Here is a 24,387-nt window from a genome sequence, read left to right on the forward strand (position 1 = left end):
CCCTCCACCCCCAATTCATATGCACATGCTCGCTCTCTCTCTCAAATAAATAAAATCTTCCCAAAAAACTTTAATAAATTCTATACTCTTCTATACTATTTTGTTAAACTATGTCTCTATATTACCATTATAACCTTTAAAGTTCAATTATTTAAACAAACCTCAGTATTTTACCATGAGTTCAAGGGCAAAGTCTGGGTATGGCATTTTGTTTAAGGCACTCAAAAAATGTTTATGGATGAATGGGGTAGCTAACAAATAGAAGAGTAAACAGACGAAGGCATTATTAACTAATATAACAATCAGCTTTGAACATATAAAGAAATTTCTGAAGAATGTAGAAAACTGAGGTAGGTTTCTGGCTAGTTCTAGGGATGGCAGTACATACACAGTTCTAGGGGTGGCAATATAGCAAAAGGCTGGTTATGGTCTGAGAAACAGGAGTACTGATATGAATATGGGGAAATCCCCCAGCTTGTTACAAGCCTGCTTCCAACATCTTTCTGCTTCCAATCTCAACAATGAGGACAGGACCTGTGACACCCACCCCTCCCCTTGAGTGGAACAATAGAGGTAGAAAAGGTTTGCCTTCAAGTAGAAGAAGTGCAAGAAGGAAATAAGACAGAAAACAGTTCTTACAGATTTATTATAATCTACCTGCTGCTTCTTTGGCTTTTGCTCTACCACGTACACACACATGCTCAAATACTCAAGAGAGCCCTGATGAGTGGCCTAAACACAAGGATTACAGCCAAATGGGAGAAAGGAAGGAGCCCCAACAGTCTATTCCTCTCCTATCCTGCCATCTGATGCATCTAGGCACCTTCTTCCTCAGGTGCCTAGGAAGAAGAAATAAAATATGAAGAGGATCCTTAAAAAGAGCTTCAAAAAAGGGATACCTGGTTGGCTTAGTGGGTTAAGCAATTGACTCTTGATCATGATCTCAGCAGGGTCCTGAGACTGAGCCCATGTCAGGCTTCACGCTCAGCAGGGAGCCTGCTTTAGGATTCTCTTTTCCTCTTCCTCTGCTCCTCCCCCTGCTCACATGTGTGTGTACACACACTCTCTCTCAAATAAACTTTTTAAAAAAGAAAGAGCTTCTAGGAAAGTTCAGAGATCCCAGATCCCCACAGCTGAAGAGCTGGCAAAGACCCTGGCCCTAGCTTTTTGGAGCTACTGGATGATGCCCCAACTTCTTCCCCAGCTCTGCTGTCACAGAAGTTAATTACTTGTTGCGTCAGCGCTGTCAGAATCATCCTAGGGAAAAGAAAAAAATGACAATAGCACCTGTAGAATCTACAAACAGTAAACATTTGTGTTCACAAACTCTTCTCACTCCTTCCTGCTTTTCAAGTTTTCTTTTGTGATTTTCCAAATCACACAACTTCCTGGTAGGCTAATACGGAAGGATTTATACTTTGGAAAATAAAATCAACTCCTGGTGCTCAATAAACAATCCTGTGTTGAGCATCATTTGGTTTCAGAATTTCAATTCATGCTGCTGTTCATTACAGCTGTAAAGACAGTCAACAGGGCCAGGTCAGCTCCAAGATAGAGAAGGAGAGGGAAAATGGAGGGAGGAGGGTCTTGCTGGAGTTTTCTACAGCCTGCAGAAGAACATTCAGCTTCCTATGTCAAATTCAAATTTGACATGCACTGAGAAGTACTACTGTGTGCTAGGGACCACAGTAAGAGCTTTCTAGTCTCTTATTTTTTTAGGGCTAAAAGGAAACTGAAGGGCTGAAGGGCAGACTTTTTTTTTTTTTTTTTTTTTTCTCGAAGGGCAGACTTTACTTACATCCAGGTCATCCATGCCAGGGGGAGGTCTCTTGGTGCTAACCTTCTTCAAAAGCTAGTGGAAAGAGAAAAGTAATTACAAGAGAGAAGGGCCAGGGGAGAGCAACCTCTATATTGATGGGCCACAGGAAAATGGTCCCAGCCCAATAATTGCCCTATCTTTACAGCCCCTCACACATCACTGGAACGAATTGGAGAAAATAAATTGATCCCCTTTTCATTTATTTTTACTTTTATTTTTATTTCTTTTAAGATTTTATTAAGTAACACCTGACATGGGGCTTGAACTAACAGTCTTTTTTTTTTTAATAAGTATTTTTTTAAATTTATTTATTCAGAGAGAGAGAGAGACTGAGAGGCAGAGACACAGGCAGAGGGAGAAGCGGGCTCCATGCAGGGAGCCCGACCCTGGGTCTCCAGGATCAGACCCCAGGCTGCCTGCGGCGTTAAACCACTGCGCCACCGGGGGTGCCCTCGAACTAACAGTCTTGAGATCAAGAGTCCCATGCTCTACCAACAGAACCAGACAGGTGCCCCAATCGCCTTTTTAAAAGGAAATTGACACACAATGGAGCATCCTTCCTTACTAATCCAGGTTAGGGTCTGTTGGTGTTTTTGCAACTTGAATAATTAGTAGCTAAAATTCTAAAACCAAATAATGTATGGTAGGGTGCAACTTAATGGGATCTAGTAATTTGTTTTATGATGTGAATTTTTATAATGCTTCATTTGAGCTTCGGTGAACTTGTGTGGCTCAGGAAAAACATACACACACATAGAAAACAGAAGAAAGAACAAGAATTACAGAAGAGTTGGGAAAGGTTTTGCCAAACTTTCTCAGAATTCTGTTAACTTAGTGAGTAAAGGCATATATATGGCTTCACTAGTGTTCATTTCTCTTGTCCCACTAAATAAATGTTGCACAAAACATGTAAAGAATATGAGCACCAATGAGGGGCGCTCATATATGTCTGTCTAGCCCTGATGACAGTCTTCCAGAGAATGTGTGGAGGGAGACACAACAATGGGCAGGAGGGCAGAAAATGGTGTTACCTCTGCGTAATGTTCCACCTGAGCCAGCTCCACTTCTTCATCCCCTTCCCAGTCCCTCCAGTTATCAAAGTCCACAGATAACCACACCGGCTGCAGGAGGAAATCATAGAGCATTACAGGGCAGGAAGCACAGAAGTGCCAGAAGAGCATGGCCATGTGCACAGAGGTATGCTTGGGGAAAAGAAGGTCAGTGAGAGCACAGTCTTTCCAACAGCACCTCTTTGACTAATTCCTCTCCAGGCTGTTATCATCACCCTCCACAAAGATTTGTCAGGAACCTACTAAGTGCCATGCACAATGCCAGGCATCATAGGGTCTAGAAAAGCATAGAAATTTGGCCCTCCAGAAGCCAACCAACTAGAAATAATACACCTAGAAAGACGTCATAAAGCATCATGGGAGTCAACCAAGCAAGATAGACAAGCTGCATTCCCTGGAGTCGAAAGAAAACCCTTGGAGGCCCATGTTCCAAGTTCCCACACTTAGGGAAAGAAGTCATTCACTCATTTATTTAACAGCCATTTATGGAACATATCCTATGGGCCAGACTCTGAGCTTGGCATTGGAATTACTAAAATGTTTGATATATAGTCCCAGCCATCATGAAGCAAGTAGGGAAGGGAAAACTAAATAAATCATTATAATACAATGTGGAAAGTGTGGTAATGGCTTACACAGGGGATACTATGGAAATCCAGAAGGGAGCTATAGGAACCTATGCTTCTTAGAGTAGCAGAGACTTCACGGATGAGCAAGGGTTAGGTGGGCACTGGTAGTGATGATGGAGGCTTTCCAGGAAGAAGGCCCAGCTTGAGCAAAGGTAAATTAGTGAGAAATAGACTGGTGTGTGCCAAAGAGCTGCAGGCCATTTGCTGTGGCTGGAATGTGAAGTTTAAGGTAGAGAGACTAATGGGATATAATGTTACAGAAGGAACGAATAGCCAGGTCATGAGCTTTTATGTCATGCTATGGTGCTTGGATTCACTTCCAAAGGGCAGGAAGTGACAAACTCAAATGCCTGAAAGAGTTAGGGAACTAATGAAAGGGATTAAAGTGTGGTGTGCACACAGCTCTATCTAAAGCTCCAGCTCTAGGCATTTGGGAATTTGTTTTCTTAATAAATAATTGAAACTATTTATCGAGTCCTACATCAGGCTCCCCACAGGAAGCCTGCTTCTCCCTCTGCCTATGTCTCTGCCTCTGTGTGTCTCTCATGAATAAACAAATAAAATCTTTAAAAATATATTTTATTTATCAATTTGAGAGACAGAGAGAGATATCAAGAGAGAATACAAAAGGGGGAGGAGAGGGAGAAGCAGGCTCCCTGCACAGGGTTCCATCCAAGGACCCTGGGATCATGACTTGAGCCAAAGGAAGATGTTTAACCAACTGAGCCACCCAGGCACCCCCCCAATTTTCAACTTTTAGCCAGGAAGAAGCCACTGGAGGGTCTTAGGTGGAAGAGTAACAGGATCAGATGTGTGTTTTAGATAGACCATGCTGGGAGCATTGCAAAGGATGCACTGAGGGTAGGGCTACAAATATGCAATAAACCTCATCCAGTGATGGATAAGGCCTGAAGTAGGAAAAGATGAAATAATAGATTCAAGAATATTTAGTAAGTCAAATAGGACTTTGTGAATGATTGAACGTTGGTGGGAAAGGAGCCAAGGGTGATTCCCAGACCTATGTCTCCAGGTGCATAGGTAGCACAGGAGAAAGAATAGGTCATTCCCCAAACACCTACCTTGATATCTTCTTTGGTGAGTCGGGGCCAGGCCACCTTCTCCTTCCATTTCCTCACAAAGCAAGTAATGGAGCGACCAGAGCGCTTATCCTGGGAGTCCTGCCAGAGAGAGAGCCTCATTCTTAGGATGTGAGGTTTAGAATGAATCTCCAATTTTCCAGGCAGCCTTTTATTCAGACCTTGATGTCGCACCCCACAGTTACCTTGGAGTTCACCTTGGCATAGAATTCAATCTCGTTGTACAACTCCACTCCATCGGCATTCTTGCAGCTGAGGAGACAATGGAGCTGAGGCGATCAATGCAGGAGGCTGAGCATAGGGGAATCAGAAGGGAAAGGCTTCTGGAAACCAGGAGCTCCAGAGAGGTGGGCCATTACCTGAACACAATACGGTGGTCTTCAATGAGCACATGGACGTCGGTGCTGTCCTCAACACAAAACTCCATGAACACATACTTGGGCCGGTCGTACCACAGCGTCCGGGCATGCTGCCTGCAGAGGAGTTGCGGTGGGGCTTCATAGGGGTGGGAGAGGGGAGACTGAGGGCATTTGGGAAAGGTGGAAGGAGGGGAAAATTTTGGGACGTTTTATGGTAACGGGCTCTGTCAAAGTGGAGCTAAATAAGAAGGGGATGAAAGGTGAGTGATGGGAGTGGGGGTGGGGTGGGGGGGGTGAGGCTGGGAAGAATAGAGTGTCAAGAGTTGAGAGGCGGGGAGTTATGGAGAACATTCAGGTCACACTTTCCTCACCACCCCAAAGTTAGAGAGACCTGGAATCTGGAGTTTCCATGGGACCTCACAGGACCCAAAGCGCCCAGAAAATGTGGGACAAGCAATATCCAAGGAACAGGGCAACCGGAAACACTCACCTTGCCATGGCGGCTCCCGCTACCCGGTGGCATTTGGAGTCCTGAGGCAGGGACTGCTATCTTTAGATCCTGGGGACGCCCCCAGCAGCTGCCTCTCCTTATATGGTGGGGAAGGCTTTAGAAGAAGGGGGAACGTGGCCCTTCGGCCAAGGGATCTGCACTCCGGAGAAACAGGGGAAGAGCATAATCCCGGCAGCCCTTCATATCTCAGGGTCTCCAGAAACGTACAGATTAGGAACAGACGACCCACCCGCGGGGAGCCAGGACAAGGGCCACACTAGACGCACACCGAAGGTCTTGTCCCGGCTTCATTCATCCGTTTCCCCAACGCTTAGTGCATCCAGTGTCTGATTCACAATAGGCGCTCAATAAAAAATTATTGGCCCGATTTTATTTGGGAAGGCCCGCCTCTGGTGACCGCGAACCATCTGACGTGTAGCCCCGCCCACCCGCCCCTTCGGGTTTCCCGGACAGCGCGCCGTTGCCATGGCAGCGAGGGGGCGCGGCTGACGTGCGGCGGTGTTTCCGGGAAGATGGCGGCTGTCGAAGCGTCTGCTGAGCCGGTAAAGGTGGTGGCAGCCGTCGGTCCAGAGGCGAAGGACGAGGACGAAGAGGAAGAGGAGTCGCTGCCACCGTGCGAGGCAGTGCGCTGGGCCCCGGTGGGGGCAGTGGCGGAGGCCGGGCCTGGGACGGCCGCGTTCTCGGAAGAGGCTGCGGCGGAGGAGCCCGGCGCGGCCCCTGGCTCCCCTCCGGACTCGCCCGGCCGCACGCTGCGGCGGCTGCGGGCAGAGCGGCGGCGTCTGGACTCGGCGCTGCTCGCGCTGTCCTCGCACTTCGCGCAAGTGCAGTTCCGCCTGCGCCAGGTGGTGCGCGGGGCGCCCGCGGAGCAGCAGCGCCTCCTGCGCGAGCTCGAGGACTTCGCGTTCCGCGGCTGCCCGCACGTCCTGGGTTACGGGGGGCCCGAGGACCCCGCCAGCGACGATGGCGATGGGCTGCCAGGGGACCGGCCACGATTGCGGAGCGAGAACCAGGTAGCAGCCGGGCCCCGAGGGACGTGGGAATAGGGGGTTAGGTGGGTGGCAGTGCTGAGGGGGCGGAGTTAGCAGTGGCGTTTAGCCGGCGGGTCTCGGTGAGGACTACGCGCGTCCCAGACGTGGTGGTGAGACAGGTGTGCGAGGCTTGCTGCAGGGAAGGCGGACAGGCCTGGGAACCTGATGCTGAGGGGTGTCCACCTAAGGTGTGGAAAGACGTACAAGTCTGGTGACGTGCGGGACGGAAGAAGAGTGGTGAGCAGAGTGTTCAGAGGGCAACAGCAACCAACCGAAGCAGTGCTGCTCCCGCTCACCTTGCCATTGCTTCATAATGTACCTATGGCCTGAGCACATTTGCCGATAGAGTACCCCGACCTGAGGTTGAGAACATTGGCTGATGAAGGGCAAGTGAACTGGAATCCATGGAAATTTAGATGTACTGCCTGTTCCTGTTTCCTGGGAATTGGGAAAATGTCTTTAGTATTTGGACTTTTGTGTGGATGGGAGCTTCCGTGAACAGCAGGATCACTTAGTAATTAAAAGAAACACGACTCTTGGTTATATGCATTTCCTTACGCTGGTTTTTTTTTTTTTTTTTTTTTTTTTTTTTTTGCATTTCCTCACGCTGGTATTTTAAACTCCCTTGCCCATCCTGCCTAATAACTAGGTAATTATAAATGATTATAATATTATAATATTTATAATTATAAATTATAATTCCCTTTGCTAACTGTGACAAGATCCTCCACTGAGTAATGAGAGTCAGTATGCCATGCCAAGGGAATATTTCCTTACAGTCTTTGAATCTCTGGAAGTGCACAGTCGCAGATAGCTTGTTGGAGGTATTGAAGAGACTTGTTGTCTTCTCCATCTTTTCATTCGTCAAGTTACAACCCATTTGTGCCTTTCTTCCCAATGAAATTTTAACCAAGAAGACTTATCAGTAGCAGATATTGGCTTATTTTAATCTGAAATGTTTCCAGTGCAGTCTTGTGTTTACTGTTCCACCCTTCTCTCCACATGCCCACAGCTCCTTACACAAGGAGCAGCCACCTTAAATTGCCAGACTCTTAAGGAATAGAAAGCATAGAAAGAATTCCTGTGGCCAGAGTCCTCCTCTTCAGGAGTGAGGAGCATCAACGTTTCTTTGTGAATGTGGTGCTCTTTGGTTATTCATTTTCACTTTTGGAAACAGTACAACTTAAAAAAAAAAAAGAAAGAAAGAAAGAAAGTGATAGAGATGCCTGGGTGGCTCAGTGGTTGAGATCTGCCTTTGGTCCAGGGCGTGATCCTGGAATCCGGGATCCAGTCCCACATCAGGCTCCCTGCAGGGAGCCTACTTTTCCCTCTGCCTGTGTCTCTACCTTTCTCTGTGTCTCTCATGAATAAATAAATAAAATCTTAAAAAAAAAAAAAGTGATAGCACCACTTTGGTACTACCTGATCAGGTGTCAGGCACACAAAATTACATAAAATACTTAAGTGGGGGCAGCCCGGTAGCTCAGGGGTTTAACGCCGCCTTCAGCCCAGGGCATGATCCTGGAGACCAGGAATCGAGTCCCACGTCGGGCTCCCTGCATGGAGCCTGGTTCTCCCCCTGCCTGTGTCTCTGCATCTCTCTCTCTCTCTGTGTGTGTCTCTCATGAATAAATAAATAAAATCTTAAAAAAAAAATACTTAAGTGGGGGGACATGTTTGAGCCAAATGCTTTTACTTCTTATTAGTCCTAGTTTTTTTTAAAAGCAGTATTTATCTCACTGCATACTGGCCATGATTTCCATTATTCATTGCCTGAAACCGGAGCTCATTGTCTCCTGTTACCCTCATTTACCCCCATTCCAGTAAATAGCACACTGTAACCTCCATGGCAAATGACAGAGTTTGGCAGACATACTCGTGAAAACAGAATCGGAATTCATACCCTGTTTTTTTTTTTTCTTCTTCTTCTTTCTTGGCTTCACAAAGTTGGGATACAATGAAAACAAAAACAGACTTTCCCTGTTCTTTCTCCTTGATCTGGCTAGACCATGTCATCCAGTCAGAACTCATTATTTGGAATGTGTTGTTCTGTGCTTGTTTTAGTTCAGTAGCATGTAGCAGATGTGTATTGAGAGCTTACCCTGTGCCAGACATGGTGCTAGGCATTGAGGGTGCAAAGTCAAGGCCTTTGCTCTAAAGGAATTCATAGCCTGGGGGACAGAATCCTCAACAAAGTATTACAAAGTGACTTGAGTAGGATGCCTGGATGGCTCAGCTGTAGAGCGTCTGCCTTTGGCTCAGGGCGTGATCCCGTGGATCCTGGGATGAGTCCCACATTGGGCTCCCCAGAGGGAGCCTACTTCTCCCTCTCCCTCTGCCTGTATCTCTGCGCTCCCCCTCTCTGTGTCTCTCATGAATAAATAAATAAAACCTTAAAAAAAAAAAAAACACGAGGAGACACAAGCTAGAGAAGAAGTGTGAACAGAACACAGAGCGAGAAGTGGTCAGCCTTGCCTAGGGAGATCTAGGAAACCTGAAGGATAGCTAGGCACTCCCATGGTGGGGTGAGGAATAGGATTCTAAGAAACCATGACACTCAGAAAGGTATATCCTGAGGAAGTACCCTGAGAAAAGGCTTGCTTTCATATTGAATAGAGCTAAAGTAGGAAGATTGCTTTTTTAAAAATAGTTTGAACAAAAAAAGTAAATTTGTTCTTTTGCATTTGTTCTCTCATCTTCTGGAGGGCTTGGTAAGTACTATTTGAAGGTTAAATTTAATATCTTATAGACTGCTGGTTTAAAATGCAACCTTACACCCGCATGTGACTTGCTAGTTTTGCTTTGTTTTGTTTTTGATGCCCAAAGTTAAGGAAGAACTAGTATTTGAGAATGTACTAGCAAGATTACCACCCTGAAGGGTTTTTAATCATTTAAATGCAGGAACTACCCAGCAGCCAACAGTGGAGAAAGGACTCACTGGTAGGGAAACTTACCAGACCTTTTCTTTTTTTTCTTTTATTTTTTTAACATGGTTACCTTCCCACTCCTATTCCTTGGCTTTGGGATTTTGTTGTTGTTTTTTTTTTTTTTTTTTTTTTTTTTTTCACTGCTCCAGGCACCTGCTTTAATTCTTTTGATTTTACAGAAGTCTATAATACATTGGAGGGGTTTTGAACCTTAAGAAAACCGGTTATGAGTTATAAATCCTTTCTCTACACCCTTATCTCTAGATTCTCTTGCAAATTTTGGCTGCAGAAAGTATTCAGGAGTTGATCTGTGGTAATTGGCTGTGGAGGATGGCATGTTTAGTTCCTGGGAGGCTGTCTTGGCTAAGATAAGTTGTCTTAATCCTGACTAGACCTTTTGGGCAGGGGGGTAGAAAAGCTGTCTTAACAAAAGGCTTCATTATATTCATACTCTACTTCCCATGAAGGACAAGTATCTTCTTAAAACTTATTTAGTAAGTTGCCTTGGATGAAATCTTTATTCTCATTTTGAATCTATCTTATGAGTACTGTATGTCATTGGGATTATTTGGAAACATTATATGTTTCACTAGTCATTATTATAAGCTTGAGAGGATTCTTAATGTGCCCCGGTTTTTCCTTTTCCTATGAAATAGACCTAAGTATTTTCTTGTTTTAGAGTGAGCAGGAAAAACGAGAACGTCTGGAAACCCAGAGGGAAAAGCAGAAGGAACTTATACTACAGCTCAAAACCCAGCTAGATGACCTGGAAACGTTTGCTTATCAAGAGGGCAACTATGACTCCCTGCCACAGTCCGTGGTCTTGGAAAGACAGCGGGTGAGCAGACACTACAGGCGCCCCCACCACTAACCTAAGGTTATGTTGTCCTTTCTGGCATTCACGGGATGTTCTTTTTTAGCTTGTTCACCCTTGGCCTTAATGAGAATCCCTTTGCTGGCGCAATCAAAGAGAAGTGGGACATGTCTTGATTCACACATGGAAACACAAGTTCCAAAGCCTTATAATATGATAATTGAGCTCTTTCTTTTGGGTGGTTATTAGTAAGAATAGTAATATATAATAATGACAATAATAATTTTTCATTTGATTGTTAAAACAGTTCCACTTGGGCACATCCTACAATGTAAATTAGCTTTTTTCCCCACCACTGGTTGATAACTATTCCAGGAATCCAGACTGTCTTTAATGCCCTATTTATTTAAGCAACACCTGGGTAGACAGGTAAGTCTGCTGGTAGAGTACAGCTACAGTCTCCCCTACAAACATGTTTGTCTCACTGTGATGTGGCTGTTTCTCTGGCTGAGCTGGAGTTAAATTATCTGGATTTCAAACTGTTCCAATACTGTCACCGGGATATTTTGGCTATAAGACACTGATGTTTAGCAGAGATTTTTATTTGGTTGCGTAGAGTAGGGCAGGAAGGGTGGAGGAGGACTAGAAACGAAAGGAAATCAGTATTCATTCTCTTGGAGGCCCTGGGAGAAGCTGTGAGCCTTTTTGGATCATCAGCCACTTTGGTTTATTCACACTGTTGTTCTCCTGAAAGTTACTTGGCCTGGTAGAAAATTTGCAGTGAGAGGAGCCATTTCTGTCTGAGAGGAACCAAGGGTCCTTGTTACTATAGGAGAAGTAGTCTGTACTCTCACCTTGATCAGCAGTTACATCATTTTCTCACACATTTAGGAGTTCTATCTTTGATTTCCATTTAAAGGTAGGGAGCATTTTTCTCTTGCAAATATTCTCCTTCTTCCTAACCGTCTCCCTGAAAATTCCAATGGGGGGATCCCTGGGTGGCTCAGTGGTTTAGCGCCTGCCTCTGGCCCAGGGCGTGATCCTGGAGTCCCCGGATCCAGTCCCACGTCGGGCTCCCCGCATGGAGCCTGCTTCTCCCTCTGCCTGTGTCTCTGCCTCTCTCGCTCTCTGTGTCTCTCATGAATAAATAAATAAATAAATAAATAAATAAATAAATAAATAAATAAAATCTTAAAAAAAAAAAAGTGAAAATTCCGATGGGAATTTCCAAATGCTCATTACTTGTTGTCTTGATAGGTAATCATAGATGAATTAATAAAGAAATTGGACATGAATTTGAATGAAGACATCAGTTCATTGTCCACCGAGGAGCTCCGGCAGCGTGTGGATGCAGCTGTGGCTCAGATTGTCAACCCAGCCCGAGTGAAAGAACAATTGGTTGAGCAGTTGAAAACTCAGATCCGAGACCTCGAAATGTTCATCAACTTCATCCAAGGTCAGAGGAGGGGATGGGAAGAGAAGGTGGACAGATGCCCTAATAATTATATGTAATCCAAGTACTGATACCTAAAGGTGCCAGTTCTTGATGAACTACATAGGCGGTTTGATCACTCAGTAAAGGAGGCAGCATGGTAGAATGGAAAGAAAAGAGATTTTATTTTATTTTTTTTAAGATTTTATTTTGGGGACATCTGGGTGTCTCAGTTGGTTACACATCTGCCTTCAGCTCAGGTCATGTTCCTAAGACCCTGGGATCAATTCCCACATCAGGCTCCCTGCTCAGGTGGGAGCCACCTTCTCCCTCTCCTCTTCCTCCCTTCTCGTGCTGCGCCCACACACACACACACACACACACATACACGCTCTCTCTCTCTCTCTCTCTCTCTCTCAAAAATAAATAGGGCAGCCCGCGTGGCTCATTGGTTTAGCACCGCCTTCAGCCCAGGGCATGATCCTGGAGTCCCGGAATCGAGTCCCATGTCGGGCTCCCTGCATGGAACCTGCTTCTCCCTCTGCCTGTGTCTCTGTGCCCCTCTCTCTCTCTCTCTCTCTCTCTGTCTCATGAATAAATAAAAATAAAATCTTAAAAAAAAAAACGAAAATAAATAAATTATTTTATAAATAAATAAAGATTTTACTTTTAAGTAATCTCTACACCCAGCGTGGGGCTTGAACTCATAATTCCAAGATCAAGAGTTACATTCTCTTCCAACTGAGCCAGCCAGGCACCCCAAGAACCAAATAGTTCAAATCCCAGCTCTGCCACTTCCTGGCCTCGGGTCCTTGAGTAGATTCCTAACTTCTTTAACCCCACTGTCCTCACCCATGAAAGGATGATTCATGCTTCCATCATTCAGCAAATATTTATTGAGCTAGTAAATGTTCCATACAAATAAGATGGTATTTATAAAAGTCTTATCATGTGGTAGGCACTAGGAAATACTCTTTTTCCTGTTCTTTGTAACTTCTGATTGCAGATGAAGTGGGAAGCCCGTTGCAGGCCGACAGTGCACACTGTGAGTGCAAGGCCAGTGGGAAGACAGGAAGTGGCTCCACTAGAACTGGCAGCAGTAGACTGCCTCCAGGAAACAGTAAAAGTAAGTACAGCTTCTAGAATGGGGGAATCTAGAGAGAGAAGCACTAGATTAGTGGTTTGCCTTGGGCTTAAGGGGTTGGAGAGAGTGGAAATGGGAAATGGTAGCAGTACAGGGTTTCTTTTGGGGATGGTGGGTACACAACTCTAAGTCTACTAAAAGTCACTGATTTATATACTTTAATGGGTTAATTGTATGGTATGTGATTTAGATCTCAATAGAGCTATAATTAAAACAGTTAAGTCCAGTAACATCCTAGGTGGCGTGGCTCTTGGCTTCATGTGGGACCCATACTGTAACTCAGAAGCAAGACTAGAACTCAGCTCATAACTTGTTGAATGTACCTCTGTGCACATTATGGCCCCAACTAATGAGTCATTGCATTTTCTAAACAGCAAAGGCAGAAGATGTGAAGAAGGTTCAGGAGACAGGGCTGCAACTCATGCGGCGTGCTCTGGCAGTGCTCCAGATCTTTGCTGTTAGCCAGTTTGGTTGCGCCACGGGCCAGATCCCACAAACCCTGTGGCAGAGGGGCCAGGCTGACAGGGACTACTCCCCCTTACTGAAGAGGCTGGAGGTATCAGTAGACAGAGTGAAGCAGCTAGCCTTGAGGCACCAGCCACACGACCACGTAATCACCTCTGCCAACCTCCAGGACCTCTCTCTGGGAGGCAAGGATGAGCTGACCATGGCTGTGCGGAAGGAGCTGACAGTGGCTGTAAGGGACCTGCTGGCCCATGGGCTCTACGCCTCCTCACCGGGGATGAGCCTTGTCATGGCCCCCATTGCTTGTCTGCTGCCAGCCTTCTCCTCGGCCCCCGAGGCCATGCACCCATGGGAGCTCTTTGTAAAGTACTACCATGCTAAGAACGGCCGAGCTTATGTGGAATCCCCAGCCCGGAAGTTGTCCCAGTCATTTGCCCTGCCAGTTATGGGAGGCACCGTTGTGACCCCCAAGCAGAGCCTACTGACAGCCATCCATGTGGTGCTAACAGAGCACGACCCTTTTAAACGCAGTGCAGACTCAGAGTTGAAGGCCTTGGTGTGCATGGCACTGAATGAGCAGCGTCTTGTGTCCTGGGTGAACCTAATCTGCAAGTCAGGATCACTCATCGAGCCCCACTACCAGCCCTGGAGCTACATGGCACACACAGGCTTCGAGAGCGCCCTCAACCTGCTCAGTCGCCTCAGTAGCCTCAAGTTCAGCCTCCCTGTGGATCTGGCTGTGCGCCAGCTCAAGAACATCAAAGATGCCTTTTGATGAGACTGTCCTGGCCCTACACCAGCACCTTCTTCAGTAGAGTAGGGGTAGATGGTTAGTCTTCTAGGATAGGAACAAAGAGTAGGAGGAGGGGTTAAAGACAATTTCCCTAGCCAAATGACTACAAAGTTTGTTTTCCCCATCAACTGAGCATCTCAGAGATGCTGGAGACCCTCTTGTTCAAAGGTTCCACCCTGGTGTATAACACATGGGCACATATATTTGAACTTAGGTAAATAAAATAAATCAACTATGGCATACAGTTAATGGACCACCTTGTTGTGCCACATCTGCTTTTTACAAAACCCAGGTTTCTCTAACCATTCTCTTTATGGTGATGAGTGACAACATAAGTGAATTGTTGGTCCCAGAAGACATTCAACTCAAGGCTCCTGTCAGTCAAGCTGAGAGCCCTATTCCTTCACTTGGAGCAGGTTTGAGAGTCATAAGGCCAGAATTTAAATTCCTTTATGAATACTAATGCCCCTTTCTTCCTGACCCTGAGGTAAGGAGAGGGTGTATATGTTCCATAGTTGCCTCTAAAACTAGAAATGGGGATATCTGAGAACAGCATTTCTGAGGAAGTTCACAAGTTGATTTTGATGTGAGCCCTTTTTTGTGGGTAAGAACTGAAATCTGTTCCTGACAAGGTGATCCTCTTCACAGCACCGACAATGATCTTTGGGTTTAGAGCTGGTTATTTATGAGTAATGACAGCCATTATTCTGGTACCACGTCCTCTGGCATATACCCTTTCCCATGCACACTTCCCACCAAGGCGCTGACACGATCTTATTGGAAGTAAATAGGCTAGAGGTATACTCCTCAAGAGATTCCTTGCCACCCAAGTCAAGTGTGAATGGGAATACACTTTAATGATCAGCAGCAACTCCTCCCAGGGTTGTGATTCCACTTGGCCTGGAGGATGGATGATGGAGGAGGTCTGATCACACAGTAGGTATTACAGCGGGGGTAGAACAATAGCAGATCACTGTCAACATACAAGGGACTGAACACTTCCTTTCAAAACTGACTCTAGAGTGATCCTATTTGGTCTTCAGTATTTTAGCCTTTTTAGTTCATATTTATCAGCTTGCATATTGCTCCAGGACTGACCAAAGATGGCCAAAGTGTATCACTTTCTGGAAAACCAAATGGGATCTCAATACTACTGATTCAGCATTGTTTCATGTATTAATTGCCAGCTGCACTTTGTGTCTGCACTATTACGTAGTGCATTTTAACTTAATTTTTTTCAGCAACATGTTATTTAAGGTGTATAATTGATAATTCATTAGAATTAGTCCCTCCCGCTGTGTGAAACAGGATAAATATAAAATGTGGAAAATGATATATCTGTGGTTGCTAATAAAATCATAGTATTTTATGTAGCTTCTCAACAAAGACTTTAGAGACTCTTGGCTTTCATTTATAAGTCTGTCTGCATTTTTAGCCCATCTTATCCAGATCAATATTTCCTTGAGTGATGTCTGGCACTTGGCCTTTCTGCCTCTTTGGCCCTCTACCCTGGATCAGCTCAGCTTTGGTGGTGTTTTCTTTCCCCCGGACATTATCCTCCCATCTTACCCAGGCCTATGGTCTCATGCCCACAGCACATCTCCCCATACATGTCATTTTTGGAGCTTGCATTTTTACTTTTAAATATTTATTTATTAGAGAGTGAGACAGTGTGCCAGGGTGGGGTGCAAAGGGAGAGGGAAAGAGAGTCTCAAGCAGACTCCACACAGCACAGAGCCTGACCTGGAGTTCAATCTCAGGACCCCAAGATCATGACCCAAGCTGAAACCAAGAGTCAGACACCCAACCAACTGCACCACTCAGGCGCCCCTGGAGCTGGCAGTTTTAAGTCCAGATATCATTTAGGGTGGATGATAACTGCCATAGTTCTATAGCACAGCCCTGGATCACCCCAGTAATACCTTTTTCTAATCCTCCGACTAATTTGTATCAAGGTTTTGTGCTAGCATCATGGGAAGCATTTTTAAGTTATACTAATTTATTTTTTTAAGATTTTATTCATGAGAAACAGAGGCAGAGACATAGAGGGAGAAGCAGGCTCCCTGCAGGGAGCCCAATTCAAGACTCTATCCTAGATCCCAGAATCACGACCTGAGCCAAAGGCAGACTCAAATGCCGAGCCACCCAGGCATCCCAAGTCATCCTAATTTAATTCTCACTACATATAAGGGCAATATTCTTCCGATTATATAGCTGAGTAAACTGAAGTTAAACATTTTGTTCGGATTTATGTGATGGAAGAGCTGAGATTTGAATCAAGTTGCCTGAATCCAAATGCTATGGTCTCAGGCAGCCCGGGTGGTGCAGCAGTTTAGCGCTGCCTGCAGCCCAGGGCATGATCCTGGAGTCCCAGGATCGAGTCCCACGTCAGGCTCTCTGCATGGAGCCTGCTTCTCCCTCTGCCTGTGTCTCTGCCTCTCTCTCTCTCTCTGCATCTCTATGAATAAATAAAATCTTTTTAAAAAAATGCTATGGTCTCTATATTCTGTCATGCTATCTCATTGTATCATGCTGCTTCCAGAACTTTTGTTCCTCTCTCTCCTTTATCTACCACCTCACTCCACCACTTTTTCCCACATACCCACTAGAAATTTTTTTTAAAGATTTATTTATTTATTCATGAGAGACACACACAGAGAGAGGCAGAAACACAGGCAGAGGGAGAAGCAGGCTCCACGCAGGGAGCCCGATGCGTTACTCGGTCCTGGGTCTCCAGGATCAGGCCCTGGGCCGAAGGCAGGCGCTAAACTGCTGAGCCACCCGGGCTGCCCCCACCAGAAATTTCTGCTGCCAAAGGACAATGCCATAAGGAGATGGACAGACAGCCACTGCTCTACCAAGTTCTTCACATAAAGGCAGGAGCACCTGGGTGGCTCAGTCGCTTAAGTGTCTGCCTTCATTTCAGGTCGTGATCTTGGGGTCCTGGAATCCAGCCCTGAGTCTGGCTCCCTGCTCAGTGGGGAATCTGCTTCTCCCTCTGCCTCTGCCCCTGCCCCCCTCCACTTGTGCTCTTGTGCTAATGGTGGATTTAAGAGTTGAGGGGGAAATAAAAGTTGAGGGAAACTTCCCAAAATAAGTTGTATAGATCATATGGCTCCACTCCAGACTGGAGTTGTTATCTCTTCGGTTAGAAATCCATTTTTCATAAACATAGCAAGCAATTCTGACGCACACAAAAGTCGGAGGAGGAGAAGAAAAAAATCTGAGGCTGGACTGGTTGGGGGCAAGCGGAAAAGGACATAAAAGACTTAAAAGGCAAGGAAAAATTCACAGGATTTAGTACTAATTTGATTTGGAGAGTGTGAGAAGAGTCCAAGGCAATTACGAGATTTCATGATTTGGTTTCTGTTTTCCAAGAGAGAGCAAAAGAGGGAACAGCCTATAAGGAAGCTGGGACCAGACCATGGATGTGGAAAAGGGCAGGGTGGTGTGGTGTAGTGGGAAGAACATTGGACTGGGAATAAGAACTTGCTCTGCGTCACCATCTCTGTGACTTTGCTGCTCCAGAACTATCCTCTCAGAGGCCAGAACAGATTATCTCTGAGGTCCCTTCCAACTCTAAAATGTCATATTCCAAATTAAAAGATTTTAATTGAATATAGAAATATGAGGGACACCTGGGTGGCTCAGCAGTTGAGCATCTGCCTTTGGCCCAGATCGTGATCCTGGGGTTCTGGGATCGAGTCCTACATCGGGCTTCCTGCAGGGAGCCTGCTTCTTCTTTTGCCTATGTCTCTGCCTCTCTCTGTCTCTCATAAATAAGTAAATAAAATATTTAAATAAAAAGAAATAGGAGTACGTAGTTACTGTGATAAACCATTGGAATGGGGTTGTGAGGGCTGCAGGGAAATGTGGTCCCTGGAGAGCCTTAAAAAGAGAATTGATGAAACCTTATTGTTTCTACATCTTGCCCAAGACCATCCCCTAGATCTTCAGTGTTCAGACAAGCAAAGGCTGTAAGATGGTTTTCCTTTCTCTTGAACTCAGATTTTTTTTTTTTTAATTCATGAGAGACACAGAGAGCGAGAGAGGCAGAGACACAGGCAGAGGGAGAAGCAGGCTCCATGCAGGGAGCCTGACTTGGGACTTGATCTTGGCACTCCAGGATCATGCCCTGGGCCGAAGGCAGGCGCTAAACCTGCTGAGCCACTCAGGGATCCCCTTCTCTTGAACTCAGAAGACAACTGAAGAACCATCTAAAAACCTCTTCCAGGGCAGCCTGGGTGGCTCAGTTTAGCACTGCCTTCCCCCCAGGGCATGATCCTGGAGACCTGGGATGGAATCCCTTGTCAGGCTCCCTGCAAGGAGCCTGCCTCTCTCTGTGTGTGTCTCTCATGAATAAATAAATAAAGTCTTTAAAAATAATAATAATAAATAAAAACACTCTTCCAGGGATGCCTGACTGGTTCTGTCGGTAGAACAGGTGACTCTTGATCTCAACGTCCTGAATGCAAGCCCCATCTTGGGCATGGTGCCTACTCTAAAAAAAATAATAATGATAAAATCACTCTTCCAGTGAATGATGGGAAATAATTCAGTTTGAGAACCAACTAGACCTGGGTTCAAACCTAGATTTGAATCTCATCTGTGCTACCGATTAGGATCAACCTCAGATAGGTAACTTAACCTCAATTTAAGGTTAAGGAAATTGGAATCTCAATTTCCTCATGTCTAAATGGTAGGAAAATACCCAAGATGCAGGCAGGGTTGGGAGAACTAAATGGGCTGTCAGCTTACCTAAGAAGCCTAGCACAGAGTAGGGGCTCAGTGATTATCACCATCGTTGTCCTTCGCCTCCCTCACTGCTTATTCCAGTCGGTAATGTCTGTGACATCACTAGACTCTAAATATTGAGGTAAGCTCTCTTGCCTGACCTCCGTCTCTCCCTTCTTACGCCTCACAGTGCACAGTGACAGAAGTCCTAGGTTGCTGACTTTTCCAAAGCATAAAGGTCAATTGTAAACTGTGTCTCCTCCTAGCGTCCGAAAAAGGAACTACAATGAAGGGTGCCTCAGAGCAGCGGACTCAAAAATCTGCGCGCTTTCGAGCCTTCCTTGCTCTTCCAGCCTACGCGGGAGAAAGGGACCCCTTTGTTCTTGCCCACTGCTGAAGCTACTAATAAAGTTTGATTTGAATAAATAAGCTACCGAGGCCTGCTCTCCCCGCAGGAGCTTCTTCCGCCCGCAACGGATTTCGAGAGGCGGGACAAGCTTGAGGGGCGGGACCGGACGTGAGATCCACTCTCCCCCGGGGTGAAAGGTTAGCGGAAGTGCCGTTTCTTCCTTTCTGCTGTAGGCTCGAGTGGCTGGTGTCGGTAAGTAGAGGCTTGGGCAGGGTGTTCCAATCCGCCGCCATCCGCGGCCCGGGGGTTGAGTGACGGGGCGGCACCGGGCGCTTTCCGTTGTTCGGCTTCTGGCGGCTTCGTAGCGGTCCTGTCCTGCGAGCAGGGCCGGCGGGCGGCTTGGGCCGAGACGATAGGGACGCCGTCGTAGTTTCCGGGCCCGCAGTCTCGGCTTGCGGGTTTCAGATCGGACCCTTCTCCTTCCTCTGCAGAGATGGGCAAGTTCATGAAACCCGGGAAGGTGGTGCTGGTCCTGGCCGGACGCTACTCCGGACGCAAAGCGGTCATCGTGAAGGTAGCAGCCCCCCGAGCCTCTGCTGCGCGCTTGCATCTCGTGATGGGGCTACTTAGGGAGGGCCTGCGAGCTTGGAATCCAGGACCTAGCTTGGGGCATTAGTCCCCGAGCATTGCGGGCGGGAGAGGGCGAATGCGAGCGGACTCTTGAGAGAGAGGAAGGTGCAAGGTAAAAACAAATGTGAATGGAATCGGGCGCCTAACCCATAACGCGGCCTCTACCAGGGAGAGTGTAAAAAATAATCGTAGCCAGCGTGTATCGAGCGCTTCCATTGTGTCTGACACCGCTTTACAGGTGTTGTCACGTTCAGTCCTGACGTAACCCGTAGGGGAGTCTACTGAGATAAAAACCATCAGGTGCGGGACGCCTGGGAGGCTCAGGGCGTGATCCTGGAGTCTCATGATCCAGTCCCACATCGGCCTCCCTGCAGGGAGCCTGCTTCCCCCCTTTGCCTCTCTCACTCTGTGTCTCTCATAATAAATAAATAAAATAAGGTGCTGCGGCTGGGATTCTGTAAAAGGAGGAGAAATTGTTTCTAGTCAAAGCGATCACTTGGCGTATTCTGGCCTTTTGACATTGGCCTTCTGTCTACATCTTGTAGCCTCTTATGAGAGCTCCCCTAAGCCCTGGCAAGGTACACCTGCTTTGGGCTGTTGTGGGGCCACGGAGGGGGGAACGGCGCACCCGTGGGTTTGCCTTCCCCCATCTCTTTGAGACTGGTTTCTGGAGTTAGGCCACCAGTTTTGGGGTCCTGCTTCTCGTCCTTACTAGCAGTGCAATGGTAGGCGGAGTTAAGAGATGTAAAGTCCTAAGAACCAGTGCTCGATACAAAGCAAGCACTCCATTAATGTTAATATTTGCTCCTTTTAAATCTTTTACCTCCCAGGAGCCTTTCCAGATTCTTGTGGGGGTGAACACGGCCCTCTGTTAGCACAACACTCAGAATGCTAGAAGGTCTAGGACTAGCCTTGGGGGGTTTTTCCCATCGTGGGTCCCAGACTCTGGGAGTGGAGATGTTCCTTTCATACATGCCTCACATCTAGCAAAGGGCCTAAATAGGCCCTCGGTCAATAACATTTGACTCTTGCTCCTTCAGAACATTGATGATGGCACCTCAGACCGTCCCTACAGCCATGCTCTGGTGGCCGGAATAGACCGCTATCCCCGAAAAGTGACAGCTGCCATGGGCAAGAAGAAAATCGCCAAGAGGTCAAAGATCAAGTCTTTTGTGAAAGTTTATAACTACAATCACCTCATGCCCACAAGGTGAGCATTTCAGGAATGGGAATGAAAGGGTCTTATCTTTTCACTGCCTCTGTCCTGCTGAATAAGGAGACAGCCTTGTAGCCATTCTAGTATGGGGAAGAGCCATCATTTTTCCTGTATCTCTTACAAAGTGGTGGTGGTTTCCGGTGTTGCCTCTTTAATTCAACATAGAGCTGTGTTCTTCCATTTTCTGTGGTGGCTTACCTGACTTGGCCAAGCAGGATTTAAAAATCTCTTCTGGATCCCTGGGTGGCGCAGCGGTTTGGCGCCTGCCTTTGGCCCAGGGCGCGATCCTGGAGACCCGGGATCGAATCCCACATCGGGCTCCCGGTGCATGGAGCCTGCTTCTCCCTCTGCCTGTGTCTCTGCTTCTCTCTCTCTCTCTCTCTCTCTCTCTCTCTCTATCATAAATAAAAAAAAAAAATCTCTTCTAAGCTTGCTCCCTGTTTCCCCACCTGTAAGTTCTGTTAAGTATTGGATAAGAATCATTTGATTTGTTTGCATTTAGAGTAAATACAGGCATGGGATCTGGCCTGATCTCTACCACTGTTCCACTTCTTAAGTTAGTTACTGGAGGCTTTCCAAAATGGTTGGTAAATAAAGCAAACCACCTCCCCCCCAACTCATTCCACTTGGTTGCCAAGCCCTTTAGTCCCTGGCCTTACACAGTGTTGTGCATCATACACACTATCTCGGTGCACCAGTTATATGGAAAAACAGCATTTGAGAGAGTCCTGAACAATGATTGCCAAAACCCAGCATTATGTGCCTTACAGTTCGCTGCTGGAGGCTGCATGTTTACCTTTAAGCTATCTTAAAAGGTTAGAGCTGTCTCTCAGGTATTGGGAAACGGTGAGACCCCAGCAACTAATCACCCAGCTTTCGCACTGTCAACAGTTAGGCTGCCCCTGCCCACACACAACTTGAACGAGGCTAAATAAAATGACTCAAGGGGTGCCTGGGTGGCTCAGTCAGGTAAGTGCCTGCCTTTAGCTCAGGTCATGATCCTGGGGTCCTGGGATCGAGCCCTGTCTCAGGCTCCCTAGTCAGTGAGGAGTCAGAAGCCTGCTTCTCCCTCTGCTGCTACTACCCCTGCTTCTGTGTGCACACATGAACTCTCGCAAATAAATAAAATGTTAAAATGCTCCAAATGGAAAGCTGGCCAACTGCCATAATCATAGTGAAGGAGATTTAATAAAGTGAAAGTCCTTAGCTAGAAAAATAGTCACTATAGAAAGTTGAGAATGAAATGTGAAGTATTTTGGTGGTTTGAGTCTATGTAAAGGAGTCTTCTTAATTGGGAATTTCCAAAGAATATCCTTGGGACTTTGCGAATCACTCCTATGGAGACAGACCCTAACACCCTAATGTCTGTCATGTCTGTCCCAGGAGTCCTTGGACTGTGTGAAGGCTCTGGCAGTTTGTGGGCTGATCTTACCTCCCTAATATTGTCGCCAGGTACTCTGTGGATATCCCTTTGGACAAAACTGTCGTCAACAAGGATGTCTTCAGAGACCCTGCTCTTAAACGCAAGGCCCGACGAGAGGCCAAGGTCAAGTTCGAGGAGAGGTAAATGGATTTAAGTGGTGGATTTTGGAGTATGGGGGCCCTTTTGTCCATAAAGGGAATTTGGCTTCACTGTTCTTCTCAATGGTGTCCTTTTCCCCCTTCTAGGTACAAGACTGGCAAGAATAAGTGGTTCTTCCAGAAGCTGCGGTTTTAGATTTCTTTCAGTCATTAAAAATAAATTAAAAAAAAAAAAAAAGATCCGTGTCTGCCTGCAGCATGTGTTAGACTGATCTGATGAGACATTGGGTGGTGGGTGAGAGGCTGTGGGAAAATATATAAGGCCTTTGTGAGCTTGGACTAGTTCTGTCCTGAGCCTGATAATCCTTTCATCATTTGGACACCCTTGGTTGGTAAGGTGTGAGCTACTGAACTGTTTTCCAAAAAAGAACTACTGACATTCTCGGGTGCAGAGTTCTTTAGCATCTTTAAGCTGGCTTCAGCCTGTCACATAACCTAGAGAGAACTTGGGCCACTCTACTACTGCCTCTCCCCCCTCCCCCCAATTGGGAATGCCCACAGGCCCCTCTCAGTGGGCCCTGCTACTTTGGATTTAGAGCCACCAATCTGAGGATCTCAAACCAACCACAGAGTGCCATAGTCCCACTTGGATTTACTAGGTCAGAATTTGTAGCAGATTATCTGCTGATAACTGGTGCTGCTCTAGATAGGAGTGGGGACTAATGAAAGCCTGATCTCCCCCTTCACCCACCCATTCCTAGTGAGATCAAGAGGTCCCCAGGGCAGCCCCGGTGGCCCAGCGGTTTGGCGCCGCCTGTGGCCCGCGGTGTGATCCTGGAGACCTGGGATCAAGTCCCACACCCAGCATTGAGCCTGCTTCTCTCTCTCTCTCTCTCTCTCTCTCTCTCTCTCTCCCCTCTCTGAATAAATAAAATCTTAAAAAAAATAAAAAAAAAAAAACAAAGGAAAAGATGTCCCCAAATGGCCTGGCTGGCAGAGATAAAAGATGTGATTCAAGGGTCTTGGCCATGGTTGGGTCACTAGTACTTAAGGATAGGTATTTGGCCCTTCTCTGGCATTTTACCTTTTACTGGATACCTATGACACTTACTGGTGAAATAGGCTCTCCAGCTGAGCTGGTCACTAGATGGAAGTAGGAGTGAAATAGGTGTGTTCACCAAGCATTGCACTTGGCATGCATCCACCTGAAGTGTGGGGGAAGGGTTAGGTCTGTAAATTACTTGAAAAATCCTGGACTGGAGATTAGGAAACCAGTCTACAAAGTCCTATGTCCTTTAATTTGATTTCTTACCCTTAAGTATGGTCCGTCTACCTTAAGTCTGTCTGGGGACATTCCTAAGTACCTTGCCTACTCAGTCACAAATGGAAGTGAATTTAAACCCTCTGACTAGAGGGCAGCCCTGGTGGTGCTGCGGTTTAACGCCGCCTGCAGCCCGGGGTGTGATCCTGGAGACCCGGGATCAAGTCCCACATCAGGCTTCCTGTATGGAGCCTGCTTTCCCCTCTGCCTATGTCTCTGCCTCTCTGTGTCTCTCATGAATAAAAATAAATCTTTAAAAAAAAACCAAACGTGATACAACGTCCTCTGTGCTGGGTTATGTTACTATTTTTAAAAAATAATAAAAAAATAAACCCTCTGACTAGAAACAATGAGCAGCCCCAGTGGCTCAGCGGTTTAGTGCCGCCTGTAGCCCGGGGTGTGTGTGATCCTGGAGACCCTGGATCGAGTCCCATGTCAGGCTCCCTGCATGGATCCTGCTTCTCCCTCTGCCTGTGTCTCTGCCCCTCTCTCTCTCTCTCTCTCTCTGTCACTCATGAATAAATAAAT

The 24,387-nt window shown here is 46.5% G+C and overlaps 3 protein-coding genes and 1 long non-coding RNA gene across 6 annotated transcripts; 2 read left to right on the top strand and 2 right to left on the bottom strand.

Annotated features, from left to right (window-relative positions):
- Nucleotides 1-627: 627 nt before the first annotated feature.
- Nucleotides 628-6,220, bottom strand: PTGES3L (prostaglandin E synthase 3 like). Of its 3 annotated transcripts, none has more exons than XM_072780742.1 (7): nt 5,465-6,220; nt 4,975-5,135; nt 4,801-4,867; nt 4,598-4,696; nt 2,851-2,940; nt 1,799-1,852; nt 628-1,257 (listed from the first exon to the last, which is right to left on the bottom strand). In XM_072780742.1, the coding sequence occupies exons 1-7, from the start codon at nt 5,495-5,497 to the stop codon at nt 1,222-1,224; spliced, it is 540 nt and encodes a 179-aa protein (XP_072636843.1). In that variant the 5' UTR covers nt 5,498-6,220; the 3' UTR covers nt 628-1,221. The 3 variants fall into 3 exon arrangements, with proteins under 3 accessions (XP_072636843.1, XP_072636844.1, XP_072636845.1); XM_072780743.1 differs by having other exon boundaries at nt 4,975-5,088; nt 5,465-6,217; XM_072780744.1 differs by having other exon boundaries at nt 4,975-5,110; nt 5,465-6,216.
- Nucleotides 5,964-15,474, top strand: RUNDC1 (RUN domain containing 1). Its single transcript, XM_072780731.1, has 5 exons — nt 5,964-6,495; nt 10,120-10,278; nt 11,512-11,710; nt 12,693-12,812; nt 13,205-15,474. The coding sequence occupies exons 1-5, from the start codon at nt 5,998-6,000 to the stop codon at nt 14,068-14,070; spliced, it is 1,842 nt and encodes a 613-aa protein (XP_072636832.1). The 5' UTR covers nt 5,964-5,997; the 3' UTR covers nt 14,071-15,474.
- On the bottom strand, nt 12,560-21,408 carry LOC140606811 (uncharacterized). The gene is made up of 2 exons (XR_012009038.1): nt 18,847-21,408; nt 12,560-12,840 (listed from the first exon to the last, which is right to left on the bottom strand). It is a non-coding gene; the product is annotated as an uncharacterized lncRNA (long non-coding RNA).
- On the top strand, nt 19,232-22,776 carry RPL27 (ribosomal protein L27). Its single transcript, XM_072780745.1, has 5 exons — nt 19,232-19,423; nt 19,663-19,745; nt 20,842-21,011; nt 22,470-22,580; nt 22,686-22,776. The coding sequence occupies exons 2-5, from the start codon at nt 19,665-19,667 to the stop codon at nt 22,732-22,734; spliced, it is 411 nt and encodes a 136-aa protein (XP_072636846.1). The 5' UTR covers nt 19,232-19,423; nt 19,663-19,664; the 3' UTR covers nt 22,735-22,776.
- The last annotated feature ends 1,611 nt before the right edge of the window (nt 22,777-24,387 follow it).

The sequence above is a fragment of the Canis lupus genome, chromosome 16 (genome assembly GCF_048164855.1).
Source record: "Canis lupus baileyi chromosome 16, mCanLup2.hap1, whole genome shotgun sequence".
Lineage (NCBI taxonomy): Eukaryota > Metazoa > Chordata > Mammalia > Carnivora > Canidae > Canis > Canis lupus.